At 58.9% G+C, this 21,592-nt stretch overlaps 1 protein-coding gene across 1 annotated transcript; it reads left to right on the top strand.

Annotated features, from left to right (window-relative positions):
* The first annotated feature begins 1,000 nt into the window (after positions 1-1,000).
* On the top strand, positions 1,001-21,337 carry PCP2 (Purkinje cell protein 2). The gene is made up of 4 exons (XM_039514798.1): positions 1,001-1,210; positions 14,947-15,070; positions 16,244-16,407; positions 21,245-21,337. The coding sequence occupies exons 1-4, from the start codon at positions 1,136-1,138 to the stop codon at positions 21,248-21,250; spliced, it is 369 nt and encodes a 122-aa protein (XP_039370732.1). The 5' UTR covers positions 1,001-1,135; the 3' UTR covers positions 21,251-21,337.
* Positions 21,338-21,592: the final 255 nt, after the last annotated feature.

Genomic DNA, 21,592 nt, shown 5'->3' with positions numbered 1-21,592 from the left:
GCTGAGGGGGTGCCCTGAGTGCCACAGGAGGAGAGAGTCTTCCCCGCTCGTCTGGAGCCAGGCCAGGGGCTGGGAGCAGCTGGCTCCAAGCAGGGGGGCCTGGTGCTACCGTGGTCCCCTCGGCTCTCAGACCCGGTACTGGAACCAAGCGGGGAACCCAGGGCTAATTCTCAGCAGGGGCCTGACGTTGCCTCACTCTCCCAAGAAGCCACTGTGGTGCCAGATCCAAGAGATGGGCCTGGTGCTGGGGCAGAGCTGGGGGTGCTGGTTCTGAGGGTGGGGCATGGCACCGGCGTGAGGGAGGGGCACTGGTTCTGACTGGAGAGACAAGTCTTCTTCTGGAGGGGCGGGAGGGCTGGGGCTGGGGCTGGTTCTGGGGCTGGGTCAGATTGTGGGGCTGGCTGTGGGGCCTGGGCAGGGCCAGAGTGTGGGGCTGGGGTCTGTGCTGGGTCAGAGTGTGGGGCTGGTTGTGGGGCCTGGGCTGGGTCAGAGTGTGGGGCTGGGCTCTGTACTGGGTCAGGATGTGGGGCTGGTTGTGGGGCTGGGTCAGAGTGTGGGGCTGGTTGTGGGGCTGGGTCAGAGTGGGAGGGGTCTCGTGCTGGTTCTGCACAAAGTGGGAGGCTGGTGCCAGTTCTGGACGGGGCAGGGGGTTTGGTGCCCCTCTGGTCTGGGGGCGCAGACCCTGGCCAGCCACCCCAGCAGCTGGCTCGCACACGCGCACACTGCCCCCTCCCCCCCCCGAGCACACTCACGCATGCTAACGAAGCACGCGGGTGGCTTTTTTGAGACAATTATCCGGGATAATCTTTATGCAGATTATGGGGATCTGATGGACGAGCAGATTGGATGCCTGTTTATTAAAATATGGATTTGGATCCGAGTGGGCAGAGCAAGGCTGTGGGGGAGGGAAGGCCAGGGGTGGCACTGGGCTGTCCGGGGGAGGGGAGCAGGAGGCTCTATAAATCGCTAACGCCGACGGGCACCTGGGGCTGTCGTAGCGGGCACAGGCAGGGGCAGGGCACGGCACCGAGGAGGGCTCTCTGGACACTCACCTTGGGAGTGAGAAGTGGCCGTGGGGCGAGGCGCTGTCAGCGCAGAGTTTGGGACACTGGTTGGCAGCAGCGCCAGGCTCAGGATGACCACGGTAGAAGCCAAAGCCGAGGAGGAGGAGAAAAAGGAGCCATCACCGGCCTCCAACCCATCCAGCGGGGTGAGTGAGGGACCATCCCTTCTCCCCAGGGCCATGGGTGCCAGCCTTCCTGGGGTGCTTTAGGGGACACCCAAACCCCCCTCCCACTGTGGGGTTCTGGGCAGTCCAGCACCCCGTCCCTCTGGGGGGGCTCCCGGGGCTCGAGCACTCCCTTGGCTTGGGGGTCCAGGGACTAGATTGATCAGCAGAGGGGGCTCCAAGGGTTTGGGTCTGACCAGGCGGCTCAGAGGAGAGCCAGGGGGGTGGTTGAGGTCCAGGAGAAGGAGCTGGCTGGAGATGAGGGGAAGGGGTTGGAGAGGAAGATTGTTGGAGAGCATCTGAGAGATTAACAAGGAGAAAATGTTTATACTGTATGGGACATGTTGCTGCGCCATGCCCAGCTGTCCTGATCCCATGCCCACCTCTGCCTGTGCTATGCCCATCTGTGCTGTTACCCGCACACCTTTATCCTTCTGTGGGCTCAAGGCAGAACCCAGTTCATTTAGGCACCCCCAGCCGGGAAAGCTCCATTCCTAGAGCTCCAGCGAAAGGCACCTACTCGTACCATGTTCCTAGGGCTCAGGGCATAATCTTCTGCAGGTTTGTGGGGCCTTACACAGTAATATCCTCCTTACCCTCTATGTATCAACAGTCACCAGAACAGAATACAGCCGCTGCGCATACAATGCCCATCACTCCCACTAAGGCAGATGAACTTTCCCTGCTGGCCAGTCGGGATGAGGTCATCCTGGGACACCAGGTTCTGCCCAGTGTGGTTGGCAGAGTGTTGAGGTCTGGCAGCTCTGGTCTTGGGCTGTGTCCTGGAGCTGGTTCCCAAGAACTTCCTTTTGGACCCCAGTTTATACAGTGAAACTTGAGTCCTGCTTAGCTCTACCTGAGCCAATCATTTACTGAAGTATTACAAAAACATTCTCCGACCAGTCCGAACATAGTGTGAAACAATTCTTTACCCCGTCGTACCTACCACTGTATTTGATGTACACTTGTGAAATTAGTTATGTAACAGACAGAAACAAGCAAAGAACGGGACAGAAACCGGACAGATAAACACTAGAGAAGTGGGGACCAGCAAGGCCAAACAATAACCTAGAGATTTCACCCCCACACTGCTGATGAGTGAGTCCTTGCCAGACAGGATGCTGTCAAACAAAGTTTTCTTTAACCCCCTTAAGGTCAGTTTCTTTGCCTGGTGATGGTGGGCACTAGCAGCACAGAATCGCCTTCTTAACAGCCCAGGATTACATTGCTTTGATATCATTTAGATGGAATGTGAGGATGTGACTTTCTGCTTCTTGGCTCATGGCTGCTGCTGTCCTAATATGGTTGCAGAAAAAAGGCCTCAGACCTTACAGTGCTGGTTCTTTGCCCACCTCCACGCACTCCTGGCCCAGCTATTCCGGCGCCATGTCCACCTCCACCCTCACCATGTCCAAGCTGCTCCATGATGCACTACAGCAGCCCATTCTGCCCACAACCCCACACGAGATTTTTGGCTGGCTTGAGGGTGGGGAATGGGACACGGGACCGTTCCCTTCTAGGGGGTGCCCAGAACCCATCACTCTCTTAAACCATGTGACTCCTCACCAACCACTCAGCATCCAGCCCCTCCTGCCAGGGCCCTAAAGCCAGGATCCCATTGGCCAAGGTCAAGGCACCTTGTCCATTTTCCACTGGAGGATGCTGACTGAGATCAGGGTCCCTGTTATGCCAGGCACTGCCCAGACCCCAGCTGAAATCAGGCCCCCGTTGTGCCAGGTGCTGCCCAGACCCCGGCTGAGATCAGGGCCCTTATGGCTGCACAGCCCCTGCGAGAGAGCCCAGTTGAGAACAGCGCATACTGAGAACAGGGAATCCCCAGCCCCCAAGACCAATGGAGCAGCTGAGCGCTGAGATCTTTCAACAATCTGTCCATTTGAGTAGTCTGGCAGTTTCAGGTTTTCCACCGAAGCAGTTATGGCAGCAGGGATCGGGGAGATACTGTGACAGTATGCCGTTAGCCTTCTTGGCAACAAGTGCACACTGCTGACTCATATCCAGCTTCTCATCCACTGTAATCCCCAGATCCTTTTCTGCAGAACTGCCACTGAGCAAGTCAGTCCCCAGCCTGTAGAAGTTCATGGGATTCTTCCATCCTAAGTGCAGGACTCTGCACTTGTCCTGTTGAACCTCATCAGATTTCTTTTGGCCCAATCCTCCAGTTTGTCTAGGTCTATCTCTACCCTCCAGTGTATCTACCTCTCCCCCCAGTTTAGTGTCATCCGTGAACCTGCTGAGGGTGCAATCCATCCCATCATCCAGATCATTAATGAAGATGTTGAACAAAACTGGCCCCAGGACCTACCCCTGGGGCACTCCACTTGATACTGGCTGCCAACTAGACATCAAGCCATTGATCACTACCTGTTGAGCCCGGCTATCTAGCCATCTTTCTATCCACCTTATAGTCCATTCATCCAATCCATACTTCTTTAACCTGCTGGCAAGAATACTGTGGGAGACTGTATCAAAAGCTTTGCTAAGGTCAAGGTATATCACATCCACTGCTTTCCCCATATCCACAGAGCCAGTTATCTCCTCATAGAAGGCAATCAGGTTGGGCAGGCATGACTTGCCCTTGGTGAATCCGTTATTGACTGTTCCTGATCATCTTCCTCTCTTCCAAATGCTTCAAAATGGTTTCCTTGAGGACCTGCTCCATGATTTTGCTGGGGACTGAAGTGAGGCTGACTGGTCTGTAGTTTCCCGGGTTCTCCTTCTTCCCTTTTTTAAAGCTGGACACTATATTTGCCTTTTTCCAATCATCCGGGACTTCCCCCAATCACCACAAGTTTTCAAAGATAATGGCCAATTGCTCTGCAATCACATCAGCCAACTCCCTCAGCACCCTTGCATGCATTAGATCTGGACCCAGGGACTTGTGCATGTCCAGCTTTTCTAAATAGTCCTTAACCTGTTCTTTCACCACTGAGGGCTGCTCAACTCCTCCTACTGTGCTGCCCAAGGAGCCAACCTTGTCTGTGAAGACCGCAGCAAAAAAAGCTTGGAGTACTTCAGATTTTTCCACATCATCTATCACTAGGTTGCCTCCCCCATTCAGTAAGGCTCCCACACTTTCCCTGACCATCTTCTTGTTGCTAACATACCTGTAGAAACCCTTCTTCTAACCCTTCACATCCCTTGCTAGCTGCAACTTCAACTGTGCTTTGGCCTTCCTGATTACAGCCCTGCATGCTCAAGCAATATTTTTATACTCCTCCCTAGTCATCTGTCCAAGCTTTCACTTCTTGTAAGCTTCCTGTTTGTGTTTAAGCCAAGCTGGTCGCCTGCCATATTTGCTTTTCTTTCTGCACATCGGTATGGTTTGTTCCTGCGCCTTCAAAAAGGCCTCTTTAAAATACAGCCTGGACTCCTTGCTCCCTCATATTAGCTTCCCAGCCTGCCCATCAGTTCCCTAAGGGAGTCAAAGTCTGTTTTTCTGAAGCCCAGGGTCTGTATTCTGCTGCTCTCTTTTCTTCCTTTTGTCAGGATCCTGTACTCAACCATCTCATGGTCACTGCTGCCCAGGTTGCCACCCACTCCTACTTCCCCTACCAAATATTTTTATACTCCTCCCTAGTCATCTGTCCAAGCTTTCACTTCTTGTAAGCTTCCTGTTTGTGTTTAAGCCAAGCTGGTCGCCTGCCATATTTGCTTTTCTTTCTGCACATCGGTATGGTTTGTTCCTGCGCCTTCAAAAAGGCCTCTTTAAAATACAGCCTGGACTCCTTGCTCCCTCATATTAGCTTCCCAGCCTGCCCATCAGTTCCCTAAGGGAGTCAAAGTCTGTTTTTCTGAAGCCCAGGGTCTGTATTCTGCTGCTCTCTTTTCTTCCTTTTGTCAGGATCCTGTACTCAACCATCTCATGGTCACTGCTGCCCAGGTTGCCACCCACTCCTACTTCCCCTACCAAATTCTTCCCTGTTTGTGAGCAGCTGGTCAAGAGGAGCACAGCCCCTAGTTGGTTTGTCCAGCACTTGCACCAGAAAGTTGTCCCCAACACTCTCCAAAAACTTCCTGGAGTGTCTTGTTATGAGCTGGTCTGTTACAATTGGCACATTGGTCTTGTTGGGTATCTCAGCCCATCCAGGACGTCTGACCTGCACTCCTGTCAGGTCCAGGTAGGGACTGCAGCTGGTGCTGCCCATGGCTGTGGGCACTGGTGCCTGGTAGGTTATAATACAGGGGTCATTCGGGATGGAGCACAACTGGGGGGTCCCCAGGGGCTGTTGATCTGAGCCCTCCGCCCAGGGCAATTTGCATACAGGCCCCACCACCTCACAGGGATGGGAGCACAAGGGAGAGGATGGTGTAGAGCACTGACCCCATGGGGCAAAAACCTGAGGCCAGGGGTCCATGGGGCTGACAGGGCAGCCCAAGGACTCAGGGTAGGCCCTAGGGGGCAGCAGGGTCTAATGGTCAGCGTACAGGCCTGACTGCCAAGGATTCCTGGAGCTGTGGTACTCGACTCCTGTCTGTGGCCAAGCCATCCCAACATGAGGGAAAGGATGATGCAGAGCGGAGGGTGGCGCTGTGGTTCTGGTCCCCAGCCTGTGCTCAGGGCAGCGCCATGTGTATTGGTTATTAGCAGGCATTGCACACGGTGGGACCATGATCATGGGGCAAGATCTTGCTCCTAGGCTGCCCAATTCCCCCATTTCTTTCCTTCCCACCTCTTGATTGACCTGCCCTGGCACTCTGCGCTCTCTGTCTCCAATCTGTGTCTGTGCCCATGGGTCCCTCGGTGTCACGTAATCACCCTGTGAGTGCTCCAGCATCAGAGCTAGAGGGAGACGAGCACCACGGCTGATGGGGGGGTGGGGGAGTGAGTGGCTGGGAGACGTGTAGCTGCTGGCGTGGCTCCGTGCCAACTCCTCATGGCACGCCACCCAGCTCTCAGCCCCCCAGGGGCACAGATCAGCCATGGGGTGTGGCAGGAGGCAAATCCCTAGTGATCAAAGAGTGGGGCGCTCACAGCCACCTGGCAACCCACCGCTGAGTCTCGCTCCCGGCTCTAGCCCCACTGGGACACTCCTCCATGGTGGGGAGTGAGGCTGCCCTGTGGCAGGGACGTGGGAGCACGTCACCCCAAGGACATTATCAGACACCGGGCAAGCTGGCACTTCTCAGCATGCTGCCAAGGTCACCAGGGCCTGGATCACATGGGGATCTCTCCCACTACAGGGAGATCTGTCCATCTGGCCCCCCTGGCTGGGCTCCCCAGCACCGTGAGCTCCTGCAATGAGCCCACGGGACTGGCATTCCCCTGGCAACACCATCAAGTGTAATGCAGATAGGGCTGGAAGTCGGCTGGAATCACTGTGACCCCCAGTGCTCGGGCTCAGTAGGGGCTGGTACCCCTCCTGGCGGGGGCTGGATTGGTGGCGATGGGGGGAGCTGTGCTGGCACGTCCCTCAGGGGATCTGAACTCAGGAGCCCTTTGTCTGAGTCACTTCAAACTGCAGAAAAATCAGCCTGCTCTGACCTGCCCAGTGTGAGACAAATATCTCGGGCCAGGCCCCTGCTGATGTAAACTGGCCTCGCTCCATTGGAGTCAGTGAGGCCAGATCCCCAGCTGGAGTAAATCGGTTTCACTCTGTTGAGTTCTGTGGGAGAGATTGACACAGATGGAGTGATGCCGATTTACATCAGTTGTGGATTTTGGCCCCATTGTGGTTAGAGGGAGTCCGTGCTCACTAACGCCTTTCTCACTCCGACACGGAGCCATAATCCCTCAATTCCCTGGCCTGTGCAGCACAGCGCCTCCCAGGCCCCAGGGCTGATCCCTCCTGGTGGCTCTGTCCCCTCAGTTCGTCCCACCACGTCGTGGCTGGGGACCGGACCTTGCTGCCTGTGCCACCTGCTGGCTGCTCCCCACAGGTCACCTCCCCTCTGGCCCACAGGCCCCAGGTCCCCTCACGCCTCGCCTGGGCCTTGAATACCTGGTGCCCAGCCTGAGCACGGCCTTGGGGGCTGGGCCTTCTGGGGCAGCCCCAGCCTGACCTTGAGGTGACCAGACAGCAAGTGTGAAAAATTGGGATGGGAGTGGGGGGTAATAGGAGCCTATATAAGAAAAAGCCCCAAATATCAGGACAGTCCCTATAAAATCAGGACATGGGGTCACCCAACCTGGCTTTGCTGTCTCCTGCCTGTTCAGGACATCCGGCGACGCCTCTTCCTCGCCCCCACCTCCCTCCCCTTTGCCTCTGAGCTGCTGGTCAGTGTGGCCAGAGATGCCATCTGTCTCTGCCCGGCCCCCTCCTCTCCCACTCCCCGGGTCCCTGGAAGGCTTAGAGCTCAGAGGATGGGGAATTTCCCCAGATTTGGGGTGCTCCCCTGAAAGGCCAGAGCCTTGGGGTCCCAGTGGGTCTGGGGATCCCCCCATGGGACTGGGGCTCTCTTCTGAGATTTCCAGGAGCTCCCGTTTCTGCCTAGACCCCGGGCAGAGACTATAGTGCTGTTTGCCCCCATCCGGCCCTCACCCCCAAACTCCCTGGAGGTGGGAAGAGCTGGTCCACAGCGAACCCCTCGCCCAACCCCAATAGACTGGGGGGGTTGGGGCAGAGATGACCCCTCCTGACCCCGTCCCTCCTCCACTTGCAGCCCATTCCGTTCCTGAGGCCCAGCAAGCAAGGCCAGGAAAATCTCACACTGGTGTGGTGCAGGGGTCAGACCCTGGTGCCATTTAATGCCACGACACAGACACCTGGTGTGGCCGGGTGACCCTCCAGCCGCTGCACAGCCCCACTCTCCAGCGCAGCCCGGGGTGGGTGCCACACACTCGCCACAGAGAAGGGTGGTGGGTGTCACTGGTTCATGTGCCAACCCCCGCGGGGTGCTGGAGACTTCCCAGGCTACTTTGCACCAAGGTGGGGGTGGGAGGTTGTGGTGGAAGCAGCATCATGGAGAGGGTGAGGCGGGCACCAGGACAGCCTCACCGCGGGCATGGCTTGTAACAGAATGCTGACTTTGGCTGGGTGCAGTAGGAGGCGCCTGGGCCCACGATCCTCAAAGGCAGGGGCGGCTCTAGAAATCGGGCTGCCCCAAGCAGCGCGGAGCGCTGCGCCGCCCTTCCCCGGTCCCGCGGCGGGTCCCCTCTTCCCGCGGCTCCGGTTGAGCTCCCGCCGGCATGCCGGCGGCAGGTCCACCAGAGCCCGGGACGAGCGGACCTGCCGCAGTCGCGCCTGCGGAGCTCAACCGAGCCGCGGGAAGACGGGACCCGCCGCAGTCATGCCTGCGGCAGGTCCGCTAGTCCCGGGCTCCGGTGGACCTGCCGCAGGCATGCCGGCGGGAGCTCCACCGGAGCCAAATGCCGCCCCCCCGGGAAACGGCCGCCCCAAGCGCCTGCTTGGCGCGCTGGTGTCTAGAGCCGCCCCTGCTCAAAGGGACTTAGGTGCTTCATTCAAATTGAAGGGATTTAGGTGCCTAAGTGAAATCAGTGAGAGTTAGGCGCCTAAGTCCCATTAAGGAGCTGGGCCCTGGTGCTTTTTGAGAAATATGCAAATAGATCCATGGGCTGGAGATTTCCCACTGATTGCAAACTGCCGTCACGTGGTTGGCCAGTGTCCATCTGGGAATCTGGGGTAGAGCAGTTTGGTCCAGGGGATAGAGCAGTTTACTGGGACTCAGTGATTTGGCCACTGGCCTCCTCAGTAACCCTGGTCCAGACACGCCACCGCTCTGTGCCTCGGTTTCCCCATCTGTAAAATAGGGATAATGCCGCTGCCCTCCTTTGTAAAGTGTGTTAAGAGCTATGGCTGACAAGAGCTCAGTCATATTGACTGTAGATCGGCTCAATCAGCTCGGCTGCACAACCACCTCTCCCCTGCAGGCCAGCACAGCAGGATTATTTGTATTTGTAATATACAAAAACAGTTCAGCCCTTATTAAATGGATTAAAAAATCCCTGATCAGTCTCAACAAGTAATTGCAAATGGGGCCTGGTGTTTCGAGTGGCGGGGCTGTGATCTGAGCCCTGTGCTAGTCAATGTCTCTCTCTGTGAGCTGGAAGAAAATGTAACTAGTAACGTTTGCTGCTGACCCACAGACTGCGGCGTGGTCAGGTCAGTTATACCGAGCGCACTGGGTCGCTTGGTAAGCTGAGCTTGTGAATGACGCGCCTTTAATACAGCCAAATGCAAGGTCATGCATCTAGGAGCAGAGAATGTAGGTCACAATTAAAGGCTAGGGAAGCGCTGACAGGGGGACTATGGGGTCATGGTGGGAACCAGCTGACTAGGAGCTGTGGCTAAGAGGGCTAATGCCGTCCTGCTGTGGCTAAGCAGGGGAATCTCAGTAGCAGCGGGGGTAGGGGGGGTTACCTCTGTGTATGCCACTGAGACCATCCCTGGAGACTGAGGGCAAGGCTGCTGCAGCTGCACTGAGGCACTGCTTTAACGGAGACGCTGGCCTGGAGAGAGCTCTGCCGCCGGCGCTGTTAATCCACCTCCCCAAGTGGCCGACATAGCACTGGCTACACAGGGACTTGGGTCATTGTCACGACGTCGCTCAGGGGGTGGATTTTTACACCCCCGAGCAACGCAGCTATCCCGATACAGGTCTGCAGTGTAGACCTGGCCTGAAGGAGGGTGACGGATTGGCAAGGGCTCAGACTAGAGATTCAAGGTCCTGGCGTGGGAGACTAACGGGTTTCAGTCCATTCCATTTCTCCAAGAGATGGCTCGGAGGTGACCAGACCCGGGCTACACGCGACTCCAGGGAGAGGTGCTTTCCGGCAGCCTGGGGCCCTTCAATCCAGCAGAAAAGGGCAGAACAGGATCTGATGGCTGGAAGCTGAAGCAAGACAAATTCAGCACTAACTGGCCATGGTGCCGGGAAACAACCAGGGGAGCAACTGGCCCAGGGATGTGGTGGAGTCTCCTTCCCTTGGAGCTTCATGTCGAGACTGGGTGTCATTTGCAAAAATCGGCTCCAGCTCAAGTGGAAGCTCTGGGCATGGTGCAGCCATCACTGGGCAAGGCTCCCTGGCCCATGGGATGCGGAAGGAAGATCGGGAGACCAAATAAACAAAACCTCCGCAAATGCCGCTTGTCCTTTCCTCATTCATCACCTGGCTTTGTCACGAGTCTCGGGAGATTTGGTGCTTCTCTCAAGTCCCCAGCTCCAGGAGGCCCATGAGTCCATCAAAGGCTCTGCTTTCATTCCAAACATTATACAGGCCGTTCCTAGCCATCAGTGCTTGCAAACGGGCCTAAAAGCTCAAAACCTGGCAGGAAAGAAACCAGAACCCACCAGTGAGTCCTTTGAGAAACCTTGTGACTTCCAATTGTCCTAGATTCCCAGGCCAGAAGGAACCATTGTGACCATCTAGTCTGCCCCCCCCCCGCCCCCCTGCGCCTGCATTAATTAATTAATAGAGCAGGTCTTGGGAGAATCTCACCCACACTATTAACAAACGGTGCCTTGTTTCGTGTCTCAATTTGTCTCGCTTCATCTCCCAGCCGGTTCTACGTGCCTGTGGCTGGTCAGGGCTGCGTCAGTCTCTAGCGGTGGGCGAGGACAGCTGGGAAAATAAAATCCCAGCATGGCAGCACACACCCACTTAACAACACCCCAACCAAACCCCGAGGGGTCTCCAGCTCCGTGGCTACATTGCCAAAGAGATTGATGGTGCTGGGAAATCAGAGCATCAAACGCACGTTTCTTTGTAGCATCTACACACCAATATCCCCCTAGCATTTAGGCTCAAGAATAATAAGAAGCCGAAGCACCAGATACTTTTGCAGAGTTTGAGGCCCGAAGGGATGATCAGATCAGCTACTCTGGCCTCTTGAATGGAACGGGCCACCAGCCCTCCCTCTGTTGAGCCCAACCACTCCAGTTCAGCTAAAGCATTTCAGCCCCCAGGAGACTAAGCTGCTGTGTGCCACAGGCAGAGAACAGGAGAGACCAAGGTGCCACCAATGCCGTGCCGGGCTCCCTACGACATGATGAGGCGTGCCCAGATGATACCCGCAGGGGAGCCACACCCCTCTGCCAATCTGCCCTGGGGGAAGGGTTCATCCTGATCTCAAACCTGGAGATTGGGGTGACCCCAAGCACAGGAATAAGACCCAGGCAGGCAGCAGTGGGATGTTGAGTGGAAGGGAAAGTGCTCGGGAGCAGCGATGGAAAGGGCAGCAAATAACGCCGGGGCAGTATGGGGGTGGGGACCAGTGTGGGGGCCCCTCTGCCCAGCTGCAGCGTGACCTCCCCCTTACAATATTGGATTCCAGGCTGGGCCCCTCGTTACTGGAAAGCTTTGGGCAAATTGGAGGCAGGTCAAAGGAGAGCTCAAGAGGGAGAGGCCCGTACCTGAGAGGGTTGTGCTGTGTGCCGTGCCCTGGCACTGGGCTGAAGGGCACTGGTGCTGTGTGCTGGGTGTGTGAGCGCAGGCCAGGCGTACCCGGGGGGGGTCAGGGCGAGGAGTGGGGGGGTTGGAAACACAAAGGAACTGGCACCTCACTAGGGTGAAATTGGGCCTGTGATTCTCCATTCTGGGCCCCCACCCGATGGAGCAGGGTTCGGAGCCTGGGGTCTGCACGTGGGCTGGATGGGGGAGGGGATCTGAGGCAGGTTGTGAGCAGGCGGGGGTGGGATTGGGTGTTTGTGGTGGTCCCTCCCCCGAGAGCAGGCATGGACCCTCTCCCTCACCCTCAGGGCAGCGCTGGGCTGGCCAAGCCAATGGCAGCCAAAGCCTGCTCCCCCGAGCACCAGTCATCACACAAACATGACCTCCTGGGTGCCAGGCCACCCAGCTCTGCCCCCTGTGCCAGCTATCCTGTCCAGAGACTCCAGACACCACAGAAAAAGGCACTGCTAGCTAGTGGGCAGAGCAGGGAGGGCTGGGAGCCAGGACTCCTGGGTTCTATCCCCAGCTCTGGGAAGAGGGTGCAATCTAGTGGTGAGGACTGGGAGCCAGGACGACTGGGTTCTATCCCCCACTCTCTCCTTTCTCCCTGCCTGCTTTGGGCAGTCAGTTCCCTGCTCAGTTCCGCTGGCCCATGGGAAGGGGTGTTGGGGATCGTGCCATGTCAGACAGACACCATGCAGAGGCTGCAGCAGGGTGATGCATTAATACCCAGCTGCATTTCCCTGCCGCCAGGGTAGATTTGGAGCAGGGATTTAACCCACTGCCTGCCAGAGGGGGAGCCTGGGGGCGCACGCTCTGTACTCCAGAGCGGGAAGGGTCAGAGATTCTTTTGATTTTGGTTGCTCTCCCCTGGCAGTCAGTGCTGACCCCAGGGTCTCAGTGCAGGCAGCTGGAGGTGCTGCCTTCGGCCCTGAGCCCTCCCAGAAGTTAAGATTTGACACTGCCAGGAATTAGCCTGGCCCGCACTGGCCTGGCCCCAGCCCACCTTGGCTAATGCCCTGCAGTTAGAGCTGGGCTTTTCCTCCACTTCTAGTGCCACACAGGTGCTGGGTGCTGCCAGGTGCCAGTCAACAGCTGCCATCTTGTTCCCTGCACCTACAGCCCCAGCCAGGGAATGCTTGCCGGACACAGAACCAAAGCCAGGGCCAGCCCCAAAGGGCTGAGACTGATGCAGCCAACTCTGCGGTGAGGCACATGGTATTTGGAGCTTCTCATGCCCCAGCTCCTGGAGTCAGGGGAACCGCAGGGTTGACAGGAGCCTTGCAGCTTCTGGTTAAAAAGCAATGGCTGGTTCTAGCCCTTCTGGTTGGAGAGAGAAGCTGGAGGACAAGCCCCCTAAAGGTTAAGACACACACACACACACACACCCATTAGCTTTAGGCGCACATGCCTTGCAATTGTTTCAGCAGTATACTGAAGGTATCATAGCACCAGCTCCTCCTCCCCAGCAAGGTTTGAACTCACACCCTTCAACCCCACTGCACATGAGCAAAAGGAGCAACTCCATTAGGTTGGCAGCAGCGCAGCAGCAGTAGCAGGCTATTATACTGTCTATGGCATTTTACCCTCCCCCACCCCCCAGTCGAGGGTGCAGACTCACCCTGTGAGAGAGGCCATGATTCTGTGAATGGGCCTGCTCCTTAGCGGAGGGACTCCATGGGGCTGGGCAGGCTGATGCCGGCTGGGAGGTGGCCCAGGCCCATGGAGGGATTGGGCCAGGACGGGGGGGGGGGGGGCTTTGTAGATGGCTGGAGGGTTCTGTGCCCAAGAGGCAGCATGGGAGCAAGCAGCAGAGGGGCATGCAATGGAGGTGGCCATTGGCAGAGCAAAGGAGGGGGTGACTAGACATGATCAGAGCAGGGCTGAAGGGGAAGAGCCTGGGAGGGAAGGACGAGGAGAGTTGGGCACCAAACATAACCCCAGCCTCGGACCCACACGACACAGGCTTGCATTGGGGCAGCGCAGCGGGGAGCCCTGGGGAGCAGGCGAACGAGGGGTTGCAGCGCCACTCAGGATTGCTGGGGAGGGTGGCCAGGCACAGCTGGAGTGAGTGTGTTGCGACTGGCAGCACAGCGGGTGGCAGGGCTGGCTGTGGAGGGAGGAGGTGGGCCGAAGGCCGTAGCGCCAGGGAGTGAGGCAGGTGGGTGAGCAGCGGGACGGGGGTGGGGTGGGGGGCGCGTTGGCAGCAACAGCCACACTAGCTGGCCTGGGGGAGGCAGGGAAGCCAAGATTCAAGCGGGCAGGACGAGGCTCCTCGCATCTCGCCGGGGCTGGCGGCTGCTCCCTGCCTTGCCCAATCCTGGGTGCCTGCTGCTGGCACCCCAGAGGTCCCTCAGCCACTTGGAGCCGAGTTCTTCCCTTCATTTGGGGGGCTGAACCCCCTTTACAGAACTCTCCTGCTCTGGCCTCAACACCCTGTTGGTGCCGGACACCATGGCGAGGGTCCCCTAGAAATCCCAGCATGGGGCAGGGCCCTGATCCCAGCAGGCAGGGACCCGGGCAAAGCCCCTTGCATAGCTTGTGGGCACAGCCATAGTCGTCCGATCCATGGGATCTGCTGGGCCCAAGCCACGGTTCAGTGCGAAGCCCTGTCCCGCATCACCAGCCGGGGGTGAGCACTGCCATAGGGCCGGGGCACTGGCTGGGCAGAGGCTGGATTAGCAACCCACTTAACACCTGGAAATTAACTAAAATTAGCTAAAATGTTGGGGGGGAGGGGCTATGCCCGGCTTGGGCCTTCGCTCTGTGCCCAGGGGAAGGGAACAGAACCTGCTTGCTTTGCCCTGGGAGTGGGGGTGCTGGGCAGAGGCAGCGCTCTGGGGTGGGATGGGGGATGCCCCAGCTACAGCCACTGTCCAGGCTCTGAGAGGGGGTCTGGGAGGCTGGGCAGGTCTCCCAGTTCAGTTGTGGCACAGATTGCTCTCATGGCTTTAGGTTTAGACTGTTGTTTGGAGGGGCCTTGGTCTGGGCAAGGGAGGGAGGGTGGAGGATGAGGCCGTGGTGGGAGGTGGCCTGGGGAGGGTCTGTATCCTTGCTGGGGGAGGGGGAGCTGCTGCTGGGATGGGGCTGAGTCTCCATCTCAGGCTGTGGGCTAGGTCCCTTGTGGACCTGTGAGCACCCCCTAGTGCTGGTGACGGTGCCTGAGCTCCGCAGAGGGGCTGACTGTTGGGGCCTGGGGCTCCAGGGGGTGCTATACAGGAGACATTCTCGGCGGGCAGCCTGTGCCCAGGGGGAGGGTCTCATAGCAGGAAGGCTGGGGGTGGTGTGTCACTGGGGGGCATCTCTCCCCCACACCCCATCTCATCCGCCCCCTCCTCTCCCCGCACAGTCGGTCTCCCCAGAACAGGAAGGCTTCTTCAACCTGCTGACCCACGTGCAGGGCGGGCGCATGGACGAGCAGCGCTGCAACATCCAGATCGTGCATGGCAAGAGCGGTGCTGACCCGGAGAAGCGTGAGTCCTGGGGGGAGCAGGGGCAGGGGGGGTTTAGAGCTAGAGGTCACAGCTTCCGTCCCTATGCCTGCCCACTCACCCAGCAGCAGACGTGGCTATGGGGGTGGGAATAGGCTCAGCAAGGACTGCTCATCTCTAGGGGCTTGGCTACACTTCCAGGTTATACTGCAATAAAGCCTCCCAGAGCGCTCTGCCTTACTCTCCATCCACGCTGGCCAGGCATGGAGAGCGCTCCTGGTACTCCACCTCAGCGAGAGGATTAATGTCTGATGCCTATTGGGTGAGACGCCCCAGTGTCAGTGTGGACAAGGAGTTGCATTACTGCGCTCTGATTGACCTCCAGAAAGTCCCATAATCCCCTTAAGTGAAGTGGCCTCTCTTCTCATTCTTGTGAACTCGGCTGCAGGAATGTGAAAGTGCCTTTTCAAAGCTCCATTTCTGACAGTTGGATGCTTCTCTGATCCGAGTGAGTGAGAGAGAGGCGGAGCGGGAGGGGGTCTGACCTTACAAGATAGCGTGCTGACACACACTTAGCACCCCAAAAACCCGCTCTCTCTCCACCCACATACACACAACACACTCCCTGTCACACCGGACGAGTACGTTGCAGCCACTTGAACCTTGGGATAGCTGCCTACAATGCACCGCTCCCAATGTCTCTGCAAGTGCCACAAATGTGGCCACGCCAGATGTCGGTGTGAACAGATTGTGGCGCTTTCCCTCCTGCACTCTCCAAAGGCTGGTTTAACCCAAAGCGCTCTACAGCTGCAAGTGTAGCTAAGCCCTAGGACAACATGGGTCCCTGAGGGGGGGGTGGCCTGTGGAACTCCCTGCTACAGGAAACTGAGGAGTCCAGCACTGGGGCTTGGAAACTTTAATCCCAATGAGAGCCCTGTGTGATTGTGCCAACCTGAGGCTGGGCATGCCACCTGCTGCAGGTCAGCAAGGAACTGCCAGCCCCACGGGCACTATTACACAAGTGGCCAGGTGCATTCTGGGAAGTTTACTCTGTCAGTGTAGGGGTGGGATTGCGGGGCATAGTCGGAGTTGTTGTGGTGGCAGGCGGGAGGCAGTGTTGGAGGGCCCCAAGGACAGGGAAATGGGCCCAGCATCATGGCCCCCTCTGGGAGCTGCCCAGCCTTTCCCTCATGCCTGCATCTGCCCCACCCACAGAGGACAGCCCCAGCCCCCCGCCGGAGATGGACAGTTTCCTGGATATGCTGGCACACACGCAGAGCCGGCGGATGGACGACCAGCGCGTCAGCTTCAACTACCTCCCAGGCTTCCAGAACACCGACCGCAACGCCCCCAGCAAGCCGGCCTCCGGGCCCACCAAGGTGAGAGCAGGGCGGCCGTGCGGGGATGGGGGAGCTCTCTGCCTGAGTGTGCCCCTGCGGCACCATGGGCAGGCACTGGGGCTGTGCACCTGACCAGCTAAGCCACGGGCAGGGCAGCATGGAGGGAGGGACTTGAGGCATTGCCTGGGTAAAGGGAGCAAAGCCATTGGGTGTGGCAGTGCCAGAAACGCCCCTAGGGGGCGACATATTGCACATGTAGTCCTGAGGGCATCCAGGAGGGGGCAGTGTTGGTGTTAGAGCATCGTATGACGGGAGAGAGCAGCAAGGGGAATGCACAGCAGGGTGGGGGCAGCCCCGTGTGGGAGGCCCCGCAGAACTGAACTGTGATTTCACCACTCACAGCTAAGGCCCTGCCATCCCCCCACCCCCTCCCCGTGCCCTGTGGGACTAGCCCCTGGGCCAGGCCACACAGGGTCAGGACGTGCCAGGTGTGGCCCAGACGAGTGAGAGAACCAGGCTCCGCTGCCCACCGGCGCCAGGAGTCCACCCAGGCTGCTAAGGGAGCTAGATGGGTGAGCAGAGCCCAAATCCCCCACACTGAGTGCCCGTCTCTGCTGGCCCCTCCCGCCTGTGCAGCCCCCAGCCCCGGGGCTCCTTGCCCTGGTAGGGGGCTCCCCATCACCCCAATTCAGCAACACGGGAACTGGGTGATGGGGCCTGATCCAAAGCCCCCCAGAGGGGAGCCAGTGCGCAGTGCCCATTGGCTCCACTGCGTGTTAGGCTCAGGGCCCCAGTGCCAGGGGAAAGTGGCTGGTGCCCACCACCTCCCCGTGCCAACTCGCTCCCCCTTCAGCCATGTCAGTGCCCCCCCCACATGTGCTACCCCATGTCCCCTCCCCCCCACACCTTCACTCACCCTATCAGAACCCAACCCAGGCTACCTAGGCAGCCACTAGCAGGCCACCAATGGCCAACCCTCAAAGCTGATTGGCTGATGTAGCACACACCAAGGGCCCCTGTCTGTCTGGGGCTTCTTCACTGGAATCATCTAAATTCCGTTGGAGCAGCCACACCCCAGCCCCACCCATGGCCCATCAGGGCTGGTCCCCTCCCCAGTGACAGGCCCCCTCTGCTCACCTGGCAGATACTGGCCCATAGCCTCCCCCTCCCCCAGGCCTCCATCTTCACCCAGGCCCATTTGGAGCAATTTGTTTGACCAGAATTAACGGGAGCAGCCCCCGCCCAAGGTCTCTGCAGTATAATAGCCAGCTTGTTAACTGGCAGGCTGTAGGGGTTGCTAGCCCCACTTTGCAGATGGGGAAACTGAGTCATGGAGAGCAGAAAGGTCTGGCTCAAAGTCAGAGTGATTCCATAAGAGTGCCAGGGAGAGAACCCAGGAGTTCTGGCTCCCAGATCCCCTGCTGTAACCCACTAGACCCCACTACCCACCCAGAGCTTTGGTTAGACCCCCAGAGTCCTGTCCCCTGGCCCCTCGACCTCTCTGTTTCAAGCATCCGCCAAGAGCTGCTGTGTGGTGTCCCAGCTGGTTCAGTCAGAAGGAGCAGGCAGCCCAGGGCTGGTCTCTGGCCGGGGGGGACAAGGAAGGTTGGTGCTGCCCAGCCACAACACTTAGAGGCAGTATGGGGTGGGAGGGGGGGACAGGACCCTTCCCTGCAATGACAGCCTGGCTTGGGGGATGGGGCATTTCAGTAGGTGTCTGGTGCCCTCTGGTGGTGGCTGGCTGCAATGAAATGCCTCTGAGCAGCAGCAGGCCATCAAGATCCCTGGCGGGGACAGACATTCCCTTGCAGAACCAGGGATAGAACCCAAGAGTCCTAGCTCCCTGTTGCTTCCACTAGACCCCGCTCCCCTCCCAGAGCTGGGGATAGAACCCAGGAGCCCTGCCCCTCACAGCTGGGACCGGGGATAGAACCCAGGAGCCCTGCCCCTCAGAGCTGGGATCGGGGGATGGAGCCCTGCCCCTCAGAGCTGGGGCCGGGGGATAGAACCCAGGAGCCCTGCCCCTCAGAGCTGGGATCGGGGGATGGAGCCCTGCCCCTCAGAGCTGGGGCCGGGGGATAGAACCCAGGAGCCCTGCCCCTCAGAGCTGGGGCCGGGGGATAGAACCCAGGAGCCCTGCCCCTCAGAGCTGGGGCCGGGGGATAGAACCCAGGAGCCCTCCGCCTCAGAGCTGGGGCCGGGGGATAGAACCCAGGAGCCCTGCCCCTCAGAGCTGGGGCCGGGGGATAGAACCCAGGAGCCCTCCGCCTCAGAGCTGGGGCCGGGGGATAGAACCCAGGAGCCCTGCCCCTCAGAGCTGAGGCCGGTGGATAGAACCCGGGAGCCCTCCGCCTCAGAGCTGGGGCCGGGGGATAGAACCCAGGAGCCCTGCCCCTCACAGCTGGGGCCGGGGATAGAACCCAGGAGCCCTGCCCCTCACAGCTGGGGCCGGGGCTAGAACCCAGGAGCCCTGCCCCTCAGAGCTGGGGCCGGGGGATAGAACCCAGGAGCCCTCCGCCTCAGAGCTGGGGCCGGGGGATAGAACCCGGGAGCCCTACCCCTCAGAGCTGGGGTCAGGGGATAGAACCCAGGAGTCCTGCCCCTCAGTACCACACACTTTCCACTCCTTAAACCCTCTGGGCCAGTCTCACTTGCCTGGTCAGAGCTGAGTGAGGAGCCCAGGCTACAGCCTGGGGGAGTCCGGCAATCCAAACATGGCATCAGGGGGGCAGGGAACCCCAATCAGGGATAACACGCCCCCCCCCCTTGGCCAGCTGGCAATTCCCTTACCCACAGAGCAGAGCAGCATCTGTGGCCAGGATCCCCCCTGGGGTCCTCTGCCATCCCTCCCGGTCTCTATCTGTCTTGTTTTGGCTTCTCTACCAGCCCTGTGTCTGGCTTGTGACTAATATCTGTGTCTGTGTCTCCACATTCTCCCTCTTCCCCCCGCCAAGCATCACTTGTCCTCGCCTGCATGTGAATTAACACAACTAACTCTCTCTCTCTCTCTCTCTCTCTCTCTCTGGTTCTCTCTCATGAGCCCGGCTGGAGTTTCGTCTGAGTGTCTTGGGGGGGGTGGCCTCGCTGGCTGTGCCATGGGGGTGGGTTGGGGGGTTGCTGACTGTGCCATGTATCTACATGAGGCTTCTCTGGGATGCACGAGCTGGCACTGTGTCCAGGGCTTAGGCCATGAGGCCACCAGGAACTGGGGTCACAGTGGCAGTAGGGGCACTAGCTATGCTCTCAGGCCCTGGGGCGGAGTGATGCTCACATACTCAGGGGGGCTAAGAGCACCTCCTGGGGGCTGGGGAAAGGTTTGGGGTGCAGGGAGGAGGGGCTCTAAGGGGAGTGGCCCAGTGAGACAGACCAAAGCAGGGAGGCGTCAGCTCCCCTCCCCCAGCTGGAGCAGCTCCTGTCCCTGTGGCAGGGGCTGGGGAGGGAGGGGAATGGGAGCTGGCCTGGGGCTCCATCCACAGAGACTGAGGGGAGCTCTCGCCTAGCGAGTCAGTGAGTGGGGGAAGACCCAGCCGTTGAGGTGTCCCCAGCGACAGTGCTAGAGTGTCCAGGGTGCGCCCGTTCCAGCCCCGGTGCCAGCAGGGGATGATGGACTGGGGCTGCCCCCAAACGACCTGACCTGCATGCACTGGACCCTGGGCAGCCTCATGCTCTGCAGGGCAGCAGAAGGTGGCACAGACATGAGTGTAGGTGGGAGTGCATCCAGCAGGGGGCAGCAGTGCACAGACCCAGGAGGGTGCGGGACAGGGAAGGGATGGGGGGAGTGCGCACATCACAATATGTAGGACCAAAGCACCGAGAAGTGGGCTCTCTCCTGGGAAGCAGTGACTCTGAAAAAGATTGGGGGGGTGGGGTGGATCATCAGCTGAACATGAGCCCCCTGGGGGATGCTGGGGCCTAAAGAGCTAATGGGCTGCATCAATGGGGAATCTCGAGTAGGAGCAGAGAGGTTGTTTTATCTCTGTCTTTGGCACTGGTGCGACCCTGCTGGACTCCTGTGTCCAGCCCTGGTGCCCACAACTGAAGGATGTTGAGAGGGGCAGAGACGAGGCAGCAGAATGCTGAATGGATTAGAAACCTGCCTTATAGCGATGGACTCAAGGAGCTCGATCCACATAGCTTCCCAAAGAGAAGGTTAAGGAGTGACTAGTTCGCTGTCTATAAGGCCTGATCTACACTACACAGGTCATGTAAGGCAGCGTACGTCAGCCTCACTCTGTCAGTGTCTGCACTACAGACTTGTCCCACTGCTGTAGTGCCCTGCTCCGCCGAAAGAACAACTCCACCTCCACGAGAGGCGCAGGGCTTATGTCATGCAGACGCTGCGCTATTTACACTGGCTGCTGGCTGTCTTGTCAATGTCACGGCTCCATGCTGCCATGAAACGGACAGGAAAGCCAGGCAGCTAGAGCCAGGCTGCGCCCCACACTTAGGGGGGTGGGAACCACTGGATCAGTTTCCCAGGATTTCCCAGCACTGGCCATTTTAAAATCAAGATGAGAAGTTTTTCTAACAGATCTGCTTCAAACAGGAATTAATGCCGGGAAGTCGCAGGACCTGTGTGATACTGGGGTCAGGCTACAGGATCACAGTGTACCCTCTGGCCTTAGCAGCTATGAATTATACCTGGGGGGGTGCCCTGCACAGGGGGGGCACATCACATGTGTGGGCACACTCTGGTGGGGGCACATAGCGGGGGGGATACACAGAGTGGGGGAAGGGGCCCAGTGCCGATCCAGCCCCTGCCTCTGGGAAGAAGCTTCATGTGCGTGTGTGTGGGAGAGCTTGGGCGAGGCCGGGGGGGCCTGACCAGGATCCGTCCTCGCTCCCTGCACCCAACGCCGTCTCTTCCTCTTTTCAGAAGTGAGCGCCCCCATGGCGGGGGGAGGAGCCGACATGCCTGATGGCCGCGCTAGCACCCGTGCCCTGCAGCACCTGCCCCGCCCACTCTGTACAACCCCCAGTGCCCCAATAAAGGCCTGGCTGGTTTCCCACTGGTCTGTGTCCGTTTCAGGGTGCCCCAGGGACCAGCCATGCACTAAGGTGGGGGGTGGGGGAGAGGAAGGGGACTCTCACCAGGGCTGTGAGAAAAAGACAGGCAGTGCTGGATGTGCCCAGCGAGCCAGGGGCACAGGGATCCTGGACTGGCACCAGATGTACAGGGATGGAACTGCAGGAGCCAGCAGGACAGCAGGGAGAGGACACAAGG

The sequence above is a fragment of the Mauremys reevesii genome, linkage group 25 (assembly GCF_016161935.1).
Source record: "Mauremys reevesii isolate NIE-2019 linkage group 25, ASM1616193v1, whole genome shotgun sequence".
NCBI lineage: Eukaryota > Metazoa > Chordata > Testudines > Geoemydidae > Mauremys > Mauremys reevesii.
Note: the sequence above shows the minus strand (reverse complement) of the source record. Positions and strands in the feature narration are given on the sequence as shown.

Excerpts from the sequence above, each read along its gene's own strand:
- PCP2 (XM_039514798.1), top strand. The coding sequence starts at position 1,136 with ATGACCACGGTAGAAGCCAAAGCCGAGGAGGAGGAGAAAAAGGAGCCA. Across the intron at positions 1,211-14,946 it reads CCTCCAACCCATCCAGCGGG|TCGGTCTCCCCAGAACAGGA; the intron begins GTGAGTGAGGGA and ends CTCCCCGCACAG. Across the intron at positions 15,071-16,243 it reads CGGTGCTGACCCGGAGAAGC|AGGACAGCCCCAGCCCCCCG; the intron begins GTGAGTCCTGGG and ends CCCCACCCACAG.